The sequence below is a fragment of the Callithrix jacchus genome, chromosome 22 (assembly GCF_049354715.1).
Source record: "Callithrix jacchus isolate 240 chromosome 22, calJac240_pri, whole genome shotgun sequence".
NCBI classification, from domain to species: Eukaryota; Metazoa; Chordata; class Mammalia; order Primates; family Cebidae; genus Callithrix; species Callithrix jacchus.
Genome location: NC_133523.1, coordinates 51,175,059 through 51,195,882, shown reverse-complemented (window position 1 = coordinate 51,195,882; position 20,824 = coordinate 51,175,059). Strand labels below are relative to the sequence as shown.

The window sequence follows — 20,824 nt, the reverse complement described above, 5'->3', positions numbered from 1 at the left end:
AGGCTGGAGGCGTGGCCTCAGGGAAAGCAGACAAGCCACCCTTGGCCAGAGACCACTCCTGGGCGAGGAGCTGCAGAATCAGAGGGGTGGCGCCTGGGCCCCTCCGCAGGCAAGTGCCACCACACCAAGCGCTCGCGAGCACGATGGTTTCCGTGGTGACGGCGGAAGTGGCTGACCCGCAGGGTTCTGTTTCCTCCCGCCCTCCCAGACACACTGAGCTGCGATTGGATGGGAAGCTGACTCCCGCCTATATCCCCTTTTTCAGATAGTGGGTTGAAAGCCGTGAGACCGCAGTGCGTCTCTGCTGGAATTGGGGGCCCACTCCCAGAGCTGCCCGGCTCCGCCCCCACATCGCGTTCCCCAAGTGTCCAGCCCGACAGGTCTTCCTCTACACCACCTTAACCCTCCAGAGTGCTTACCACCATCTGGCACAATACATGTTTTGTTAGTTTACCTCAATCAGAATCTCCAGGAACTGGGATCTTTGGGTTTGCGATGGGACAATGAAGGTGCTCGACCTCGCACCCTCTGGGTAACGCCTCTAGTCTCACTCAGAGTCTCGCCGCGATCACCCTGCCTTTGTCTGTGACCCATGGGGTCAAAGGCTCTGACCCACCCGCGCCGCGCTCTGCACAAGTACAACATAGGATGAAGTGACCGCGAGCGAAACACCCCACGTCTGCCCCACTCAAAGATGGCGGCTAACCACACTTCCTGCCCGACCCCGCTAGAGTCACCGGAAGTGACCCGCCGGGCAGCCGAAGCGTCAACTCCAAGAACGGAAATACCCGAATCCAGCCGAAGGAGGCCGAACCCCAAACTCCATCCCTGAGCAACGCGAGTTTGCCGCGGCTGCGCAGGCGCACAACGCAGGCCGGGCGGGAAGACCCAAAGCGGACAGGCGGCGGAAATATCCGAAGCGGCGGGGCGCCCGAGGCCGTTACCGACCTCCGCGCTAAAGCCGCTGCTGCCGCGGAAACCGATCCTTCAGTACTCAGCCCCCGTCACCGCGGCTGCCCCGTCCTCCTCCCACCCCGAGCCGCAGCTCCCTCGCGGACGGATCAGCTGAGCGGCCAAACGGCGCGGCCGGGGGAAACCAGAGTCCGCAGCTGCGGCGGGGCCTGAGACCAGAGCGGGCGAGGGCAAGGAAGGAGCAGCCGGGGGCGATAGGGGCGGGGCCGGGCGGCCCGAGAACACCCGAGTTTGGCCGAGCGCTGCCGTTCGAGCCCGAGACTCCAGGCCAGGCCAGAGCCGGACTACGGGAGCCGAGTCGGGCCGCGCGGTGGGCGCGGAGCAGAGCAGAGCGGCGCGGCAGGCCGGGCGGGTGGCGAGAGCCGCGGAGGCCGCAGCGGCGGGTCCGAGGAGCAGAGGCGACGCGGGCGGCGGCGGGAGGCCGGGTGGCCGGGGTCCCGGGCCCCGCGGCGGCGGCAGCGGCGGCGGCGGCGGCAGGATGATCAAGCTGTTCTCGCTGAAGCAGCAGAAGAAGGAGGAGGAGTCGGCAGGCGGCACCAAGGGCAGCAGCAAGAAGGCGTCGGCGGCGCAGCTGCGGATCCAGAAGGGTAGGGGGTCAGGGGATGGGGCTGGAGCCAGAGTCGGAGTTCAGGGCCTGAGGCTGGGTGATGTGGGCGTCAGGAGGGGATCATGCGATCGCCGAGGGTCAGAGGTGGAGGGCCCCTAGTGTAGCGGGTCGGAGGTCAGGTCTTGAGGGTTGGGGTCATGCAGTCACGGGGAGGGGGGTCAGAGATAGGGGCCCAGTGTGTGGTGGTTTAGGATATTAGGAAGGCCTGTGTCTGGTACGAGGGACCCGGAATCTCAGAGTCAGGCAGTGGAGTGGAGGAGCTGGGGACTCGAGAGTCTGGGGGTTAGACGGGAACTTGGGTTTGGGATGACAGGAGGAGAGAGGGATAGTAGAGGCCAGGGGCTGGGGATATGAATGGGAGAAGACTCCGTGTATCTCAAGAGTCAGACGGGTGGACTAGGTTGGAGGACCCGAAACTCATGGGCCTCAGAGTCACAGCAATTTGGGGTATGGGGTGACAGGTGGTGGAGAGAAGGTTAGTGACTACCAGGGATTGGAGACAGGGGTGAGAAGAAATTTAGCCTATTGTGCTGTGAACCTCGGAGTCAGAGGGAGTGGGCTAGGGTGATGAGGGTTTGGGGACTTGAGAGTGTGGGGGTCAGGTGGGAAGAAGGCCTTTTTCTCTCTCAGAGAAAAAGGACAGTGAGGACTGAAAATTGGTGAGGGTAGGCAGGACCCTTGACTTTGGGTGGACAGGTAGGAACATCTTGGATGGGGAGCCTGGGATTCAGGGTGGTCAGAGGATATTTGGAGCGGGAGCATTTGGGAGCTATGGATGCAGAAAATTGGGCGTTTACCCTGGGCCAGGAGTTGGGACACGCAGACTGAACATACCTGTTTGGGGTATGCCATATATCCACAAGAGCCAAACAGGAGAAGGGAGAGGGCTGGAGGTGTGGAGCACAGCCCAGGACAGAGGCTTGGGGGTCCAGGAGGAGGCCATAGGGGCTGTGCTGACAACACCTGCCCTAAGTGTCCTGCTGTCTCCCTCTTTGTCACTTTTTCCCCCTCCCTCTTTCTCCCTCCCCCTTTCTTTCCCCAACTCTCTGCTGCCCAAACCCAGACATAAACGAGCTGAACCTGCCCAAGACGTGTGATATCAGCTTCTCAGATCCAGACGACCTCCTCAACTTCAAGCTGGTCATCTGTCCTGATGAGGTGAGGGTGCATATGGCTGGATTCACAGAAGCAGATCAAGAGTGTCCCCACTGAGAGGACGGAGACATGTTCTGTCAGGCCCCACAGGATTGAACCCTAAAATCTTCTTCTCCCCCTTTCCCTCCCAGGGCTTCTACAAGAGTGGGAAGTTTGTGTTCAGTTTTAAGGTGAGTCCCAGGTGGGCAGGGATGGCTGCCTGGACTGAGGAGGCAGCAGCTGAGGCCCTTCCAGGCACCAATCCATCTCCCTTTTCTTTTCCTGGAACCAGGTGGGCCAGGGTTATCCGCATGATCCCCCCAAGGTGAAGTGTGAGACAATGGTCTATCATCCCAACATTGACCTCGAGGGCAACGTCTGCCTCAACATCCTCAGGTGAGGGCACTGGCCCTCTACTGCCTTCCCCAGCCCTGCCTGTCATACCCCCCTCATGGTCTTCTGGGCACTACATCAGTCTCTGTGCCTACCCACCCCTTTGTTGTCTGTGGTTTCTTCATTTCCCAGTCATCTTCCTCATGGCCTGACCTTGGTTTTCTCCCTGTCCTGGCCTGCTCCACACCCTCCCTCCCAGTCTCCCACATCCTCACTCTCCTATGCCCTGGATCTGACCTGTCCAATATCAGAGGGGCCTATGGCAATCTCCCACTCACCAAGCCCTGACCCTGATGCTCTCTGTCCACAGAGAGGACTGGAAGCCAGTCCTTACGGTAAACTCCATAATTTATGGCCTGCAGTATCTCTTCTTGGTGAGTAGGAATAGGTGGTTGGGTTTGGGGAGATCGGTCTTCTGTCTCTCTGGCCTGTTGACCCCACCTGTACTGGCCACAGGAGCCCAACCCCGAGGACCCACTGAACAAGGAGGCCGCAGAGGTCCTGCAGAACAACCGGCGGCTGTTTGAGCAGAACGTGCAGCGTTCCATGCGGGGTGGCTACATCGGCTCCACCTACTTCGAGCGCTGCCTGAAATAGGGTTGGCGCACACCCACCCCCGCCACGGCCACAAGCCGTGGCGTCCCCTGCAAATATTTATTGGGGGCCACCGGCAGGGGGTTGGGGGGCAGCCGGTGGGGGAATTCCCTGCCTTGGCCTTGCCTCCCCTTCCTGCTACCTGCCCCTAGTTTGTTTTTTTTTTTTAAACCACCATGTGATTAAGGTCGGTGTTGCCTCCCCCGACCCACTCAGCAATGGGAAATGAATTGGCTTGTCTAGCCCCCTGCTGGGTGTTTGTTCAGCCCCCACTCTGGGCTGTGGAGTGGGTGGGCAAGGGGCCTGGGTAGCTGGGCCCAGGCAACCCACCCCTCCACCTCTGGAGGTCCCACCAGGCTATTAAAGGGGAATGTTACTGCATGGCCTCTGCTTCTTACTTCTATGGGGTTGGAGGGGGCAGCTGCGGTCCACTAGGGTCTGCAAAGCTGGGGGGTGGTGGAACGTGTATTAACAGGTGGCATTGGAGCACCCTACAACAGAATGCCCAGTGCCTGGGCAGCTCTGGAGTTGGTGGGGTTACCAGGCCTGAGCCTGGGGTTGGTTGGGATGAAGCCCACTCTAGGATGAGAAGCGTAGTCAGGATCCAGTGGTCTCTGGCTTCCTGGCCAAGAGGCCGGCACAGTGGAAGGGCAAGCCATCTCTAGCTCTGCCCCTTTCTTGTATGGGTGGGCCCACCGAGGAGGAGAAGCCTCCTGTGGCTCTTCTATCTGAAACCTCAGGCAGAAGTCGGGGTCTTACGGATAAGCTGGGTCCTCAGGTGTAGACTGGGTGGAAATCGGCCAAAGATGCACCACCTTCGCCTGAGCGCCCACCCTGGTACTGGCTTGGGTCACTCGGACGGGAGTCAAACATAAAACACCTTCCGAGGCGCGGAGGGAACGGGAGCTGTTGCGCATGCGCTCGGACACTGGCCCTATCCGGGGCGAGTGCGCACGCGCGCTCTGGAAGCCTCCCAGCCTTCCGGGTGCGGGCGAGGCGTGTTACGTCACGTCGTTTAATCCGGAAACGGCGGCGGAGGCGACAGAACCGAGGGGCCTTAGTTGAGGGGTAAGCGGGGGATCCGAGAAAAAGAAGCGTGACCCGGAAGCGGAAGCGGGTCCCCGTCTCAACTCCGGTGAGTGGCCCCTGTTGCACCGTGAATCCCGGGCGGGCGTGCGGGCGGCAGCGTACGAGGCCTTCTACTCGCCCGGGTGTCTGGTGCCTCCCTTCTCCCTGGGACCCTGTCTTCATCATCGAGGTTTCTACCACCACCTTGCCTCGGTGCCGGGCCCACTGACTCTCCGTCCTCGGTGTATACTGCGACCCAGCTTCCATCATCCCATCCTCGGTGTGCTGGATGCCCCAGCGCCCCCAGCCGTCTCCCTCAACATTCAGGGTCATTCACATCCCAATGCCTTGTCCGAAGCTTCACAGCCCCACATTCACCTGTTCTTGGTACTTAGGGTCTCGCCTATCCTGTCCTCTATCAGAGCCCCCACAATTGCCCTGTCCTCGGGGTCCCAAAAACACCAGTGCGCCGACTGGCGTCGCCCTCTGCTCAGTCTATCAGCGACTCCAGGGCCTCACCCATGGGGCTAGAGAGGGAAGCTGAACTTGCAAGCCTTAACTTCTGTGGGAGCATGGTGATGGAGGGTCTTGGGTCAGCACATGATGGATAATTTTCAGCTCTACCTGTCCCCCTTTATGTGTCCCCGGGACAGTCCCAGTGTTCTCAGCTGCTCCCTTTTGGCCCCTTATTCGTGCCTCCAGTCTCCATTAGCCCCTTCCCATTTGGCAAAGTTCCCGTGACCCTCTTCTGCTTCTTGCCCTCCTTCCCGGCCCCTTGCCCTACAAGTGGGCCTCACATCTGTCTCAGGCCTGCCAGTGGGCTCCTGCCACCATGGACCTGTTGTTCGGGCGCCGGAAGACACCAGAGGAGTTACTGCGGCAGAACCAGAGGGCCCTAAACCGTGCCATGCGGGAGCTGGACCGTGAGCGACAGAAGCTAGAGACCCAGGAGAAGAAAATCATTGCAGACATTAAGAAGATGGCCAAGCAAGGCCAGATGGTGAGTGTGGGTGGTCAGGGGCAAGTTGCTGTCAGTCAGGCACGGCTGTAACAACAGTGAACAAAACAGACCAGACACCCAAACACAGGTGCTTTCAGCAAAACGAGTGCAGTGAAAGGTCAGCAGGGCCACCCTAGTTTGGAGGTCTGGAAGGCTGCCTACAAGGAATTGGTATGAGAACTAAGGCTTGAGTGATGAGAGTGAGCCTACAGATCTGGGAAGGGAATGTGTCAGGCAGACAGACGGCAAAATGGGAGATGACAGGTGAGCTTCAAGAGTTGGGCATGGGCCAGACAATTCAGAATTGTGGGCCACAGTGGGAGCTGAGTTGAAAGGTTAGGGATTAAGGTTGTGGGTGCAGTGGCTCCCAGCACTTTGGGAGGCTGAAGTGGGCTGATCACCTGACGTCAGAAGTTCGAGAACAGCCCGGCCAACGTGGTGAAACCCATCTCTACTGAAAATATAAAAAGTAGCTGGGCGTGGTGGCTCATGCCTGTAATCCCAGCTACTTGAAAGGCTGAGGCAGGATAATTGCTTGAACCGGGCAGGCAGAGGTTCCAGTAAGCCAAGATCGCACCACTGCACGCTAGCCTGGGTGACAGAGCAAGATTCTGTCTCAATTAAAGAAAAAAAAAAGGGTTAGTAACTATTAACGATAATCTAGCTGTGTGCAGCAGCTCATGCATGTAATCCGAGCATTTTGGGAGGCTGAAGTGGGTGGACCACCTGAGGTCAGGGGTTCGAGACCAGCCTTGCCAACGTGGTGATACCCTGCTCTACCAAAAATTAGCCAGGCGTGGTAGTGCATGCCTGTAATCCCAGCTACTCGAGAGGCTGAGGCAGGAGAATCGCTTGAACCCGGGAGGCAAGAGGTCGCAGTGAGCCAACATTGTGCCACTGCACTCCAGCCTAGGCAACAGAGCAAGACTCCATCTCAGAAAAAAAGAGGATGATGAACTATGGCCAAGAGGCTGGTAAGAAATAGCCAGAACCAGTAGGGAGAGCATGAAGGAGGAACAGAGCCTTTGATGGGTGAGGAGTTTGAGAAAATACCATTTACTGGGATGGGCAAGCAATATGTTTGGAGAGGAAATCAAAAGCTGAGCCTCAGATTGGTTTGTATGTGGTTCTGGATAGTTTGAGGTATGGGTTTGTATTAGGTGGAGGAAGAAGCAGATCCTTTGTCTAAGTCAAAAGAATGACTCAAAACATGGAGGCAAAAGGACCCCTGAGGAGTGAGCCTGGGGCCTTTCTTTTACCATTTACAGATCAAGAGAAGTGAGAAGGGCCTTACAAAAGAGTCCAGGAAGTTGGTGACCCGAGGCAGAGTTAGGTCAGGAGGGAGGGGACCAGTAACCTTTGGGTTAGCCACAAGTCTGGAGACTTCAGTGAGAATGGTGGAATTGCAAATGGGGGGAAGCAACCACCAACTAATGGGGTGTCAAGAAGCACAGTATAATCCCATTCCTGTGCCCTTCACACCCTCGTCTGCTCTGCAGGATGCCGTTCGCATCATGGCGAAAGACTTGGTGCGCACCCGGCGCTACGTGCGCAAGTTTGTATTGATGCGGGCCAACATCCAGGCTGTGTCCCTCAAGATCCAGACACTCAAGTCCAACAACTCGATGGCACAAGCCATGAAGGGTGTCACCAAGGCCATGGGCACCATGAACAGACAGGTGCGCTTTTCCCAATTCCCCTGCCCACTCCCACTGACCCGTACGGACCACACTCACACTCCTCCCACTTGCAGCTGAAATTGCCCCAGATCCAGAAGATCATGATGGAGTTTGAGCGGCAGGCAGAGATCATGGATATGAAGGAGGAGATGATGAATGATGCCATCGATGATGCCATGGGTGATGAGGAAGACGAAGAGGAGAGGTATGGAGAAACTGGAAGGGTAGAGATGTTTGTCTGGCCCTCGTGGAATATTGCTTAGCCCTCATTGAGTTACATCTCTTCCCTAGTGATGCTGTTGTGTCCCAGGTCCTGGATGAGCTGGGACTTAGCCTGACAGATGAGCTGTCAAGTGAGTGCTCTAAATCCTGGGCCCCATTTCCCACCCAGTGCCCAGCCACAGCCCCAAGCCCTCCCTCTCCCTGCATTACTCCCCTCCACTCCACTCAGCCTGAATCCCCCTGCTCTAACCTCCACTTTCTCTGCAGACCTTCCCTCAACTGGGGGCTCCCTCAGTGTGGCTGCTGGTGGGAAAAAAGCAGAGGCCACAGCCTCAGCTCTAGCTGATGCTGATGCAGACCTGGAGGAGCGGCTTAAGAACCTGAGGCGAGACTGAATTCCCCCTGCCACTCCCAAGAGGACCAGGATGCCCAGGATCTTTTACCAGAACTCCTCTGTAATAAAGGAGATTGGACACTAGTCTCTAAGCCCATGTGACTTTTGGCTGGGATCCCTGGGAGGGCAGTTATCACTAAAGAGCACTTGGCACAAGGCTAAGGGATTGAGGTTTGGGGCAGGGGTGGACAAGCAAAGTCCACCTGAGATTTTCAGGGGTTCAGAGCTTAAGGTGAGCTGTGGGTCCTGCTGTCACCTCTCCCAAGATAGTAGACACCCCAAACAGCCTGAGAGGATCTCTAGAGTCCAGGCCTCCCATCTTCCAGGCTGTAGTGCCCAAAACTATTTTGGTCCAGTGATGTGAGGACAGTCCAAACCAACCAACAGAGGCAAGGGGGCAGCCTTGGGATTCACAGGGCTCAACTATAGCTCGATCAGGAATGATGTTAAGCGGCCTTAGCAAAGGGGGACAGGAACAAAACCACATTTGGAAAGTGTCAGTTCACTATGGTACCATCCAAGGATGAGAAACTATGGCACCAAAGCTTAACAACCACTCAGTAGAGTGGCCGTGCTACACCTGAGGCTGAGTCTACACAGGGCTGCAGGTCAGCCCACACCTAGCTGGTATCCCACAGAGTACCCAACAAGCCTCTAGTGTGTACCTTTGCTGTGTGACCCTCCCCACAGCCAGAAAGGGCCAGGAAGCACTCTTCCCCACTCCCTAGGCATCCATACAGATGGGGGTTCAGGTAGGCTGAGGACAAGACCACCCCCACCAGGGCCACCAGTGCTTGATAAAGCTGACTAGTAGATACAGTCAATAAACCAGGCCCCAGGACCACAGCCCCCCAACCAGCCAAGGCCTGAGGAACTGGTGAAGTTTTTATTAAATCCACAGAAGTAAAAACCATTATCGTGAGGAACTCGGGGATGGGGCCACCAAGGAGTGGGAGTCAGGCCACCAGGGGAGTGGGAGTGGGGTGACAGGACAGAAGAGAGCCAGGCTGGGCTGGCAATGGGGGCTGCAGCCTCACGGGCCATCACCAGGGCCACCAGACAGCTCCTGGGAACTCAGGCCAGCACCAGGCAGGCTCATCGGCGGGGGCTCCACCAGCACAGCAGAGAACTTGGTGTCGCCGAAGGCCTCGTTCATGCGCGTCTCGAAGAAGCGCTGCAGGCCGATGATGGACTGCACGTCTGCCTTGTCCTAGGCCAAGCAGGAATGTACTGGATGAACGGGTCCTAGTTCTTTCCTTCACATCTCCCCCTGCCCACAGCCCCTCCATTCCACTGGCTCACCTCAGTTAACTTGTTGAATTGCTTGAACATGCGGCCCACATCCTGCGCAAACTCCTGTGGGGAGCTATAGGGAGGTGACAACTTCTCCTGGAGACGGGCACGGATCAGGGTCAGATCCAGGGTGCCACCAGGCTGGTCCTGCAGGCAGAGATCACACATACATGCACAGGTTGAGGGTGAGACCTGCCAGGCACCACCCCCTTCCCCTCTCCATTTCTAGGGACTCACCAGGGAGAAGGTGGAGTCGGTAGCCAGCTGATGCAGGGGGCGGCAGGGCTCATGACAGAACAGGGCCAGCAGTACACGCTCACATTTCTACAGATGGTATAAGGGATGTAACAGCTCTGGGCAGCACCTATAAAGCCTTTCTGGTCAACCCCACCTAAGTAACCCCAGCCCTCACCCGCTGGTTGACTGGCGAGAGCTTGGCCACCACGCCAGTGCTGTCTGCACCATCCAGGCTGAGGCTGCCATCCTCCTCCTTCAGGTCAGGGAGAACATGGCAGAGTGAGCAGCTCCACTCCTCCCTAGGGTTGAGAGAGTAAGGGTCCGCACATGATCCTGTCCAGAGAGCCCACACCAGACTAGAGCCCTGCCAGCCTCACACTCACCCTGGCACATCCTGCAAGGCAGGCAGGTGGCAGTCCAGGTGGAAACAAAACTCACACTGGTTGCACATGACCAGATCACCTGCCTTCTGGCAGACACGGCAAATGGTGGCACTGTCATCCAGGGTTCCCGGACCACCACCTGGAGCTGAGGTACCTTCAGGAGCCACCACCTCCAGCCCTGAGCTGGTGCTGCCACTGGGTGAGGCCAGGCGAGGACCCTCGGTACCAGGACCCTCCGGAAGAGCCATAAGCACAGGTTTGGTCTCAGGGCCCTCAGTGGCAGCAGGAGGGGCTCCAATGGCAGCCTCTGTCTCCTCCTCCTGCAAGGTGGTGATACGGGGTGTTTAATGGTGTCCAGACCTGGACTATTAGGCTTCATTCCACAGGTACAGTTCTTTGGGACAGGCATACCTTGACAATGGCCAGGCCAGCCAGGGGTGGGGCCCCAGGGGTTCCTGCAGGCACAGTCCCTGGCTGGCCGGCAGCTGCAGCAGCAGCGCCACGTTCAATAACAATAAGGTTGTAGTCCTCAGTGGTACTGCCTGGGAAGACCTTGAAGACGGGTGGCTGGCTGTCAGCAGTGAGGTCCAGGTCCAGGCGTTCAAGGCTCACTCGTGGGACCTTGCGCATAAGGCCGCTCACCTCGCCCTCACCTGAGCGGGACCTACAGGTGCAGAAACCTGGCATAAGCACACCCTCACCCTCCATCCACCTCCATCCATTCATTCTCCACCCCAGGGGAACTGCCATGCTCACCGTTTCACACCTGATACATGGGGCTCTGCACTTGAGTAGGGATCATCTGCTTAGAAAAATAGAGAAAGACTGGCAGGTTGAGGTAGAAACAGCACCGAGGCCCTTCCCCAGCCACCAGGCAGACCCACTCACCTGACCCAAAGCCATAGCCTTCCTGCACCTCCATAGGCTGTGAACAAAGCAGAGCCCTCTGCCTCAGTGGAACAGGAACCCTACTACCCTATTGGACCCCATTCCCTGCCCACCCCTCCCTGGGTCCTCTCTCCTGTTCACCTGGCTGCTGCCAGAGCCCTGCTTGCTCAGTGGCCCTGGGGCTCTTGGAGGAGCCATGGGTGCAGGGCCTGTCGAGTTAGTGCCAGGACGCTCTGCCACAATCTTGCCTGCACAAAGAGAGAAACGTAAGTAGGTGCAGCACGTGGGGTATGAACAAGGTAGAGCAAGGTAGAGCTGGGACCCACCGAAGGCCTCGGCACTCTTGGTCCAGGCATTGAGGTCCCACTGAAACTTCATCTCGCCATGTGGCTCCACAGGATCCACAATCATCTTGAGGGCCCGGTGGAGCTGGAAGTAGATCTGGTTGGGAATGAAAGGCAGAGAAGAATGAACACACCAACAACAAACAGGGATGTGAGGTATTGGGAGCCACCTGACTGGAACCCACCGGCCAGGAGCCCACCAGTACCCACCAACTTCTTAGAAAGCAGGAGGGCTGTGTTGTTGTCACTCTCCAGAGCCCAAGAAGCAAAGCGCAGGATGTGCTCCTGGTGCTTCTGGATCTTGGTCATGGTCCAGTGCTGCCGTTCCAGGCGCTCCTGCTGCCCCTCAGTCACCTTCTGCAGATGGAAAAGTGTATGAGGTAAGCAGAGAAGGCAGACAGCACAGGGAGGGCTCCTCACCCTGGAGAGCATCATGCATCAACAGAAGGGGCTCAGGGACAAGGCTTACCTGGGCATCGTTGACCAGCACACGGCCCCGTTTATTCAACTCCTTCATGATCTGCAGGATGGCCATCTTGACGTCCACTTGCACACGCTTCTGTACGTCAGACACCTGGCGGATCCTAGGGAACAGAGCAGGTCAGGCTAGGAAAAGTCTTGCTGCCCAGGCCATCCGCGCAGCCCCAGAACCCACACTTACGAGCTGCGAACCTCCTTGGTGCTCTTCTGCAATGTTGCATGTTTGTCCCCAAGGCGCTTCACCAGTGAGGCCAGGAGCTTACGCTGGTTCCTCACTGCATCCTCTAAGAACTGGTACCTGAGATCAGACAGATGTGTTCCTGAACACTGAGCTAGGGAATGGGTGGCACCCACCCACCCTCTATGCCTTGGGACTCACTGGTGGTCCTTGTGGGCATTGAGCTGGCAGTCTCGGCAGGTCAGAGTATCACAGCTCTCACAAAAAAGCACAAGGGGTTCATGCTTGTGTACGTTGCAATAGACGGTACGTTCACCATCCCGAGACTTGGCTGGCCCTGGGGAGTGAGAACAGTTAAGGCTGGACCTTGCCCTTCACCACCCCCAACTCAGGAAGCAGACTGAGCTTGGGACTCACTTCCTGCCTGTTCTGTGACACTGGGCCATCTACTGGGAAGATGTAGAGGGTGTGGCCAGGAAAGAAAACAGGCCTGCAAGCCCAACTCCTTGCTCCCAGAATTCTCTGCCCCAACATAGCTGAAAATTACATCTCTTTCTTCTAGCTTCTGAAGGTGACATCAATGTACAAGTAACAACCTCTGGAAAAAGAGGGCTGCCCACCTTCCTCACAGTTCCCTTTACTGAAAACTTCTCCCAAGTAGACATACTCAGAATTCTGCCTATAAACCACCCTGGACTTTTTTTCTTCTCTTTTCATTGTTAACCTCCTCCCTCTTCCCTGACAAAAGAACACCAGGGTCTCTCTTTTTGAGACATATTCTTGCTCTGTCACCAGGCGCCAGGCTGTAGTGCAATGGCACAATCTGGGCTCACCGCAACCTCCACCTCCTGGGTTCAAGTAATTCTCCTGCCTTAGCGTCCCGAGTAGCTGGGACTACAAGCGCGCACCACCAAGCCCAGCAAATTTTTGCAGTTTTTAGTAGAGACAGGGTTTCATCATGTTGGCCAGAATGGTCTCGATCTCTTGACCTCACGATCCGCCTGCCTCGGCCTCCCCAAAGTGCTGGGATTACAGGCGTGAGCCACCACGCCCGACCACACCAGGATCTCTTACAATCCAAGGGCCCAGAGAAAACCTTGCAGAGCCTCTCGTGCTGGAAGATGAAATGTCAAACCAGGACCCTCAGAACGGTGGTCACACACCCCTCTTGAGCAGAATCTTGGAGCTCAGAATAATCCCACTCAAAGACCAACACATTAGTAACCTCCGAAAGCTGGGAAAGAGACTTCCCCAATGCCACCCACTCCTGCACCCTAACCCTTGCCTGGAACATCTGAAATCTAGGACACCCTGCAGCCCCTACCTATCCCTCCTGGTTCCTCAAGCCCCACAGCCACCATCTTCCACCAATGCCATCCTCTGGGATGGCAAGAATCACAGTATGGCTAGCAAAAGGCCACTCATGGAAGGAATCTAGGCCAAAAACTGGGCTAGACTCAAAAATCTCTCAATTTCCTTTCCAAACCAAAGCTAGTGTATGTCTACAAAAAGCTGGAAATGCCAAACCAAACTCTGGGTAAGTCGCTGACAAATCAAACCTAAAACACTTCCAGCAATCATCATCACTTATACTCCATGGATCCACAAAGCCTCACTTTCCCTAGCAGTGTCTTGTACCACATGTGTGCCAGCGAACCACTAACCCAGTAAGCCCTTCACACCATGCCTTTCCCTGTTTGCACATGCTGGGCCCTTCACCACCAAGACTGAGAAGTCCCTGATAAGTAACCTTAAACCCTTTATACCCTCCTGCAGCACAGTAAGGTCTCCCCTGTCTCCCGTTCTTGTTCCCTCCCACCTACACCCAGAAGACTACACACCACAACCCCAGTTTTCCTGCTTTTGGAGTTCTGCCCTCAGGCCCTTCAAGTGGCACCCCCTAGAGAACTCTAGAACCCATCCACCAGATGCAACCAACATTAGGAAAGCAGCTGAGGACACACTGGAGAGCAACTTCAATAGCCCCCTCAGCCTCATGTACCAGTAGAGCGCACAGTGTGATCCTTGGTGTACTTCACCCGCTGGTGTGCCTCTACACAGGTCTCACACAGAGGCTCCGAGCACTCCACACAGTAGCTGGTGGCTGGGGCATTATCCTCACAGCTAGTGCAGCACTGCCAGATAAAGACAAGATAAGAGAAAGCAAGACAACCTGATAGGTCCACATTTACATTCCAGAAAATACAACCCGAGATCAAGATTGGTCCCTGGACCCAGCCTAGGCAGCCCACCCAGAGCCTTGGGAAAGGGGAGTTAACAAGCCTGGAGCTGGTGCAAAGCTCCTCCTGGCCACATGTCCCCTCCCCATAAGCAGAGACCTCTTTGTGGATGCTGAGGTAGGACGCACCTGGTTCGCATCCTGGGCGTCGGTGGCAGTCTTGCTGCCACTGTCACGCATGAAATAATTCTCCACGATGTCTTTGGAGAAGCATTGTTGCTTGCATACGGGACAGTCCACCACTTCGAGAGACAGGGATGTGGGAAACTGTTACAAGTTCCCACCCAGGATATGGCCGGCCACATCCCCCTGCCGGCCGCCCCCCCACCCGACCATTATCCCGCAGCGAGCCAGCCCCTCCCCTCCCCGAGCCTTTTTTCTCCAACTTAAGTCAAATGTCCCATTCTCAGCGGCCGGCCCAGACCCACGTTGCTATGCAGAACCCAGGAAGTACTCCCCGTGCCCTGTCCGAGCCCCCATCCTCTAGCCCAGGTGGCATCCTCATCTCTGCACCCAGGCGGAATCAAAGGCAGAGAGTGGGGGAGGGGTGGCCGGAGCCCTGACCACTTCGTACTTACCTGCGCCGTCTCCCGCCGCCCCGCCGTCCCCCGAACTGTTGGCGGAAGCGGGCGCCGCGGGGCCTAGGCAGGCACTACAGGCCGAGTGCAAACAAGGCAGCAGGCGGGGCTCCCTCTCGGGTCGCAGGCGCTCTCTGCACACGCCGCAGTGCTCCAACAGCTCCAGCGCCTCGGCGCCGCCCCCCGCGGGCGACGACGCCGCGGCCGAGGCCGACGCCGAGCCTGCGGCCGAAGAGGCGGTGCTGCGCTTTTCGCCGCCAGCGGAGCCCTCACCCGGGCCGGGGCTGCCAGAGGCGGCCGAGGCCGCTGCTGCCGAGGCCGCCGCCGCCGAGGCCGCCATTCACACGCCGCCGGGGGCGCCCAGGGGGGAGGAGGGGCGCGGGGCCCGCCGCGCAGGCGCAGAGGCGCTCGCCGCCAACTGCTGGGCCGCTGCCGCCGCCGCCGCCGCGAGGCCGATCGCCGCCACGCGCCTCCTGGGCTGCTGCCCACCGCGCGCAGGACGCTGTTTGCGACACGGCCAGCTGCCGCTTGCTCGCTTTACGAAGGCGCCGCCCGCGCTTCTCCAGCCGCCGCCGAAATCCTCACCACGCGCCACAAGCACACCCGCTCGCCCGCGCGCTGCTCGCAGAAAGAGCCGCGACTGAGGGGCGGGACAGAAATAACTGGCGCCGACGACGCCGCGCACGCGCAAGGGGCGCCGCACGCCCGGGGGCGGGGCCCAGGACGGTCGGTGCGGGGAAAGGCCCCCAGTACGCAAGCGCCCACCCCGGTTCCCTCCACCACCGCCAGCCCTACCTCGGTGGGGCTCTGATGGTAGCGGGGCGGGGCATACGTGACGTCACTGCCGCAATGTAATCCGCCAGCGGGGCGTGCGCACCTTTATAGAGTGTGAGTCCCGTCTCAGCGCCGCCTCCAGACCACACTGAAGGAGGCCATTGAGCGCCCAAGCGCGTGGGCAGTTCGTACCAACCCCTCAACCAGCGTCTCTTCGTCCCGCTTAGAGTCTCTCCAGCCTCGGCGTCACTAAGAGTTCGGGATAGGGGGCAGGGCCGATGGGGAGGTGGGCGGGGCCAGGATCGAGTGAAGGGCTGTGCCCAGGGGAGAGGGGAGGAGAGTCTCCATCCTACTAGGAGGGAGGCAGCTCCTGGGTGAGCGCAGAGGCTGACTTTTGGAATCTAGCCACGTTATGATTAAACTTGAGAAACACAGAGAGTGGGGAGGAGGTGAAGGGGAAAAAAAAAGAAAAAGAAAAAATAATAGTCGTGAGAAACACAGAAACTCACAAATCAAATGTAGATCACGGCCGGGCGCCATGGCTCATCCCTGTAATCCCACCACTTTGGGAGGCGAGTAGGGAGGCTCCATTTAGCCCAGGACGCCGAGGCGCAGTGAGCTGGGACTGTGCCACTGCACGCCAGCCTGGACAACAGATCGAGAAAAATGTTTTTGTTTTGCTGTGTCGCCCAGGCTGGAGTGCAATGGCGCGATCTCGGCTCACTGCAACCTCCGCCTCCCGGGTCCAAGCAATTCCCCTGCCTCAGCCTTCCGAATAGCTGGGATTACAGGCGCTCACTACCACGCCCGGCTAATTTTTGCATTTTTAGTAGAGACAGGGCTTCACCATGTTGGCCAGGCTACTGTCGAACTTCCGATCTCAGGTGATCCACTCGCTTCGGCCTCCCAAAGTGCTGAAATTACAGGTGTGAGCCACTACGCCCGGTCCCCCCGCCCCAAAAAATGTAAATCACAAGAGGCTACAGAGCAAGGAGTGTGAAATCCCATCCAGCCCCCCCAGGAGTCCCTTCTGCTTGTTTTAGTCAGCAGCTACCCTGACTTTGACCCTTTTCCAGGTGGGAAAACTGAACCTCAACAGTGGGGAGTCCCAAGGAGGGAAGGAAGCAGGCCTTTGTGGGGAGAATCCTGTCTGAGGGACGCAGGATCTGGAGGGGAGGGATCCTGCCTAATGGGAGAAGCAGGGTCTGTAGGTAGAGGCAGACCCGCCTGGGGACTATCAGCGCGTTGAAAACCATGAGGCTGGTCCCGGGGGATGGGCTTCAGCCCCCAGTGCAGGGTCCCTGGTGTCCGGAGGTCTCCGGGCCAGGTGACAACGGCGGGGTGGGGGGTAGGTGGCAGCTTCTGGAGGATGTTTGGAGGCCGCGAGGACTGGCGCGAACAACCATGAAACCCACTCGCCACTCTCGAAGTGCACACAGGTAAAGGTGGCGAGCCGGGCGGGGCGTGAGGGTCACGGGTCACAGCCTCCCCAGGCCCAGCTCCCAGGTGCCCGCACGTGGTGGGAGCACGGGCAAGTCGGCCGCTGGGCCGGGTGTGGCCTTTGTTCCGGACGGGGACTGGGGGCCGCGGGGCTTTGTCCCCGCCCCTGCCTTTGTTCCAGCCCTGGCGCGCTGCCCCCCAAATCCGGGCCCGCCCCCTCCGCGGCACAGTCACCGCCTCCACGCCCAGCCTGCCCCTTCTGGCGCCACGCCTCGCGAGCCAGCCCGCCCCCTCCAGCCCACCACCCTGACTAGGCCCTAGCCCCGACCCTCGCTTCCTTCCTCTGATAATAGGGAAAGTTGGTGGCAGAGGCTGACGCGGGAAGATCGAGGCCCAGGGGTTGACTGCAGTCAGCTATGATCGCGCCTCTGCACTCCTGTCTGGGGCGGCAAAGCGAGACCCTGTCTCGTTAAAAAAAAAAAAAAAAAAAAAAAAAAAGCTGAAGCTGGCATGCACGGGGCAAAGTGTGGGCGTCATTTAGGAATCATTGGGGTGGCTGGGCACGGTGGCTCACGCCTGTTAATTCCAGCACTTTGGGAAGCCGAGGCAGGCGGATCATCTGAGGTTAGGAGTTCGAGACCAGCCTGACCAATATGATGAAACCCGGTCTCTACTAAAAATATGAAAATTGGTGGGGCCTGGTTGCATGTGCCTGTAATCCCAACTTCTTGGGAAGCTGAGACAGGAGAATCGCCTGAACCTGGGATTCAGTGGTTGCAGTGAGCCGAGATGGCACCACTGCACTCCAGCCTGGGCAGCAAGAGCAAAACTCTGTCTCAAAAAAAAAAAAAAAAAGAATACTTGGTGAGCACTTTCCACAGCCCTATCCTTTACTGGTCCCCCAAACACTGGAGAGTAACCCAAACCTGCCCTGGTCTCTAGAGCAGACAAGGGTACCAGGGCCAGAAGATTAAAAGAGCCAGGCATGGTGGCTCATGCCTATAATCCCAGCACTTTAGGAGGCCAAGGCAGGTGAATCAGGAGGTCAAGAGATCAAGACCATCCTGGGCAACATAGTGAAACCCCATCTCTACTAAAATATAAAAATTAGGCCGGGTGCGGTGGCTCACGCCTGTAATCCCAGCACTTTGGGAGGCCGAAGTGGGTGGATCACGAGGTCAAGAGATCGAGACCATCCTGGTCAACATGGTGAAACCCCGTCTCTACTAAAAATACAAAAAATTAGCTGGGCACGGTGGCGCGTGCCTGTAATCACAGCTACTCAGAAGGCTGAGGCAGGAGAATTGCCTGAACCCAAGAGGCGGAGGTTGTAGTGAGCCGAGATCGTGACATTGTACTCCAGCCTGGGTAACAAGAGTGAAACTCCGTCTCAAAAAAAAAAAATTAGCTATTCGTGGTGGCGAGAGTTGGGAGGCTGAGCCAGAGGAATTGCTTGAACCTGGGAGGCAGAGGTTGTAGTGAGCCAAGATCGTGCCATTGCACTCCAGTCTGGGTAACAACAGCGAAACTCCATCTCAAAAAAAAAAAAAGATAGGTGTAGTAATGTGCAGTGGTCACTCAGACTACACCCAGGCCAGTTGAGGACTGCCTACTGCCCAGTTGTGTGCCTACCTGAAGATAGCCACCCTCACCCTCTTTCTTCCCCAAACCCCACACCTGTGTGTGTTCTCCTTCCCATCCACAGGTGTCACCCCAAAGCCACTTTCTGAGGACGCTTTATGGCTACATCACTCAAATTTCTTTTTCTTTTTCTTTTTTTTTTTGAGATGGAGTCTTGCCCCTGTCACCCAGGCTGGAGTTCAATGGCACAATCTGGGCTCACTGCAACCTCCACCTCCCGGTTTCAACTGATTCTCCTGCTTCAGCCTCCTGAGTAGCTGGGATTCAGGTGCCCACCACCACACTGGGCTAACTTTTGTATTTTTAGTAGAGATGGGGTTTCACCATGTTGACCAAACTGGTCTTGAACTCCTGACCTCAGGTGATCTGCCTGCCTCGATCTCCCAAAGTGCTGGGATTACAGTGGGATTACAGGCATGAGCCACTGCACCTGGCCTTTTTTTTCTTTTTCAGACAGAGTTTTGCTCTTGTTGCCCAGGCTGGTGTGCAATGGTAAAATCTCAGCTCACTGCAACCTCCGCCTCCTGGCTTCAAGAGATTCTCCTGCCTCGGCCTCCCCAAGCAACTGGGATTAATGACATCCACCACCATGCCCGGCTAATTTTTTGTATCTTTAGTAGAGGTGGGGTTTCACTATGTTCTCCAGGCTGTTCTCAAACTCCTGACCTCAGGTGATCCACCTACCTCCGCCTCCCAAAGTGCCAGGATTATGGGCGTAAGCCACTATGCCCAGCCCTGTCTCCATTATTATAGTTTTTAAAATGTTAAAAAAAAAAAAATAGGCCAGGAGCGGTGGCGCACACCTGTATTACCAGCACTTTGGGAGGCCAAAGTAGGCAAATCATGAGATTAGGAGATTGAGACCATCCTGGCCAACATGGTGAAATGCTGTCTCTACTAAAAATACAGAAATTAGCCAGGCACGGTGGCTCACGCCTGTAATTCCAGCACTTTGGGAGGCCGAGGTGGGTGGATCATGAGGTCAAGAGATCAAGACCATCCTGGTCAACATGGTGAAACCCCATCTCTACTAAAAATACAAAAAAATCAGCTGGGCATGGTGGTGCCTGCCTGTAATCCCAGCTACTCAGGAGGTTGAGGCAGGAGAATTGCCTGAACCCAGGAGGCGGAGGTTGCAATGAGCCGAGATCGCGCCATTGCACTCCAGCCTGGGTAACAAAAGCGAAACTCCATCTCAAAAAAAAAAAAAAATACAGAAATTAGCTGGGTGTGGTGGTGTGTGCCTGTAATCCCAGCTACTTGGAAGGCTGAGGCAGGAGAATCCCTTGAATCAAGAAGTCGGAGACTGTAGTGAGCTGAGATTGCGCCTTGCGCCACTGCACTCCAGCCTGAGGACATACAGAGACTCCGTCTCAAAAAAACAAAAAAATACAATAAAATAAAATTCACAGATGGGTGCAGTGACTCACGCCTGTAATCCCAGCACTTTGGGAGGCCAAGGTGGGCAGATCACAAGGTCAAGAGATCGAAACCGGCCGGGCGCGGTGGCTCAAGCCTGTAATCCCAGCACTTTGGGAGGCCGAGGCGGGTGGATCACGAGGCCAAGAGATCGAGACCATCCTGGTCAACATGGTGAAACCCCATCTCTATTAAAAAAAAAAATACAAAAAATTAGCTGGGCACGGTGGTGCGTGCCTGTAATCCCAGCTACTCAGGAGGCTGAGGCAGGAGAATTGCCTGAACCCAGGAGGCGGAGGTTGCAGTGAGCCAAGGTCGCGCCATTGCGCTCCAGCCTGGGTAACAAGAGCGAAACTCCGTCTCAAAAAAAAAAAAAGAGATCGAAACCATCCTGGCCAACATGATGAAACCCCATCTCTACTAAAAATACAAAAATTAGCCAGGCATGGTGGCACACACCTGTGGTCCCAGCTACTTGGGAGGCTGAGGCAGAAGTGAGCCTCCTGTGTGAACCCAGGAGGCAGAGGTTGCAGTGAGCCAAGATTGTACCACTGCACTCCAGCCTGGAGACAGCAAGATTCTGTCTCAAAAAAAAAATTCACACATCTAATTTATAATTTAGCCAGTTTAAAGTGTACATTCGGTGGTATTTCATACATTCACAATATTGTTCAAGCACTACCTCTATCTATTTCCAAGTCATTTTCATTACTTCAAAAGGAACCCTCAGTAACCATTAGCACTCACTCCACAGTTCTCCTCCAACCAGCCCCTGACAACCGCTAATCTACTTTCTGTCTCTGTGAACTTTTTAACTTTTTGGTGGAGGCTTATGATATGTAGAGATAAATGCAGGGAGCACCTCGG

The 20,824-nt window shown here is 56.7% G+C and overlaps 4 protein-coding genes across 30 annotated transcripts in view; 2 read left to right on the top strand and 2 right to left on the bottom strand.

Moving 5' to 3' along the window:
* LOC108589535 (tigger transposable element-derived protein 1) overlaps nt 1-4,640 on the bottom strand; it is a 29,314-nt gene extending 24,674 nt beyond the window's left edge. For 18 of the 21 annotated variants that reach the window (XR_013531177.1, XR_008478717.2, XR_013531178.1 and 15 more), the window contains exon 1: nt 455-709. The gene's annotated coding sequence lies outside the window, so the exon portion shown is untranslated. Of the gene's footprint in view, nt 1-454; nt 710-4,459 lie in introns of those variants that run through there. The other 3 variants (XR_013531184.1, XR_013531183.1, XR_013531185.1) reach the window with 1 other exon arrangement.
* UBE2M (ubiquitin conjugating enzyme E2 M) lies at nt 1,248-4,081 on the top strand. The gene is made up of 6 exons (XM_017967523.3): nt 1,248-1,559; nt 2,643-2,737; nt 2,866-2,904; nt 3,006-3,109; nt 3,417-3,480; nt 3,563-4,081. The coding sequence occupies exons 1-6, from the start codon at nt 1,451-1,453 to the stop codon at nt 3,701-3,703; spliced, it is 552 nt and encodes a 183-aa protein (XP_017823012.2). The 5' UTR covers nt 1,248-1,450; the 3' UTR covers nt 3,704-4,081.
* Nucleotides 4,641-4,717: 77 nt separating the features above from the next.
* CHMP2A (charged multivesicular body protein 2A) lies at nt 4,718-8,147 on the top strand. Of its 4 annotated transcripts, none has more exons than XM_078361057.1 (6): nt 4,718-4,835; nt 5,577-5,768; nt 7,268-7,447; nt 7,522-7,652; nt 7,739-7,800; nt 7,937-8,147. In XM_078361057.1, the coding sequence occupies exons 2-6, from the start codon at nt 5,601-5,603 to the stop codon at nt 8,062-8,064; spliced, it is 669 nt and encodes a 222-aa protein (XP_078217183.1). In that variant the 5' UTR covers nt 4,718-4,835; nt 5,577-5,600; the 3' UTR covers nt 8,065-8,147. The 4 variants fall into 4 exon arrangements, with proteins under 4 accessions (XP_078217183.1, XP_078217185.1, XP_078217184.1 ...); XM_078361059.1 differs by having other exon boundaries at nt 5,556-5,768; XM_078361058.1 differs by having other exon boundaries at nt 4,718-4,958.
* Nucleotides 8,148-8,878: 731 nt separating this feature from the next.
* On the bottom strand, nt 8,879-15,325 carry TRIM28 (tripartite motif containing 28). 4 transcript variants are annotated; one of them, XM_078361042.1, is made up of 17 exons: nt 14,684-15,325; nt 14,235-14,347; nt 13,869-14,001; nt 12,068-12,203; nt 11,870-11,986; nt 11,678-11,792; nt 11,419-11,565; nt 11,191-11,305; nt 11,006-11,112; nt 10,865-10,922; nt 10,733-10,781; nt 10,388-10,640; nt 9,977-10,296; nt 9,769-9,892; nt 9,594-9,680; nt 9,366-9,503; nt 8,879-9,273 (listed from the first exon to the last, which is right to left on the bottom strand). In XM_078361042.1, the coding sequence occupies exons 1-17, from the start codon at nt 15,021-15,023 to the stop codon at nt 9,097-9,099; spliced, it is 2,529 nt and encodes an 842-aa protein (XP_078217168.1). In that variant the 5' UTR covers nt 15,024-15,325; the 3' UTR covers nt 8,879-9,096. The 4 variants fall into 4 exon arrangements, with proteins under 4 accessions (XP_078217168.1, XP_078217169.1, XP_054106404.1 ...); XM_078361043.1 differs by having other exon boundaries at nt 10,733-10,778; XM_054250429.2 differs by having other exon boundaries at nt 10,865-10,901.
* Nucleotides 15,326-20,824: the final 5,499 nt, after the last annotated feature.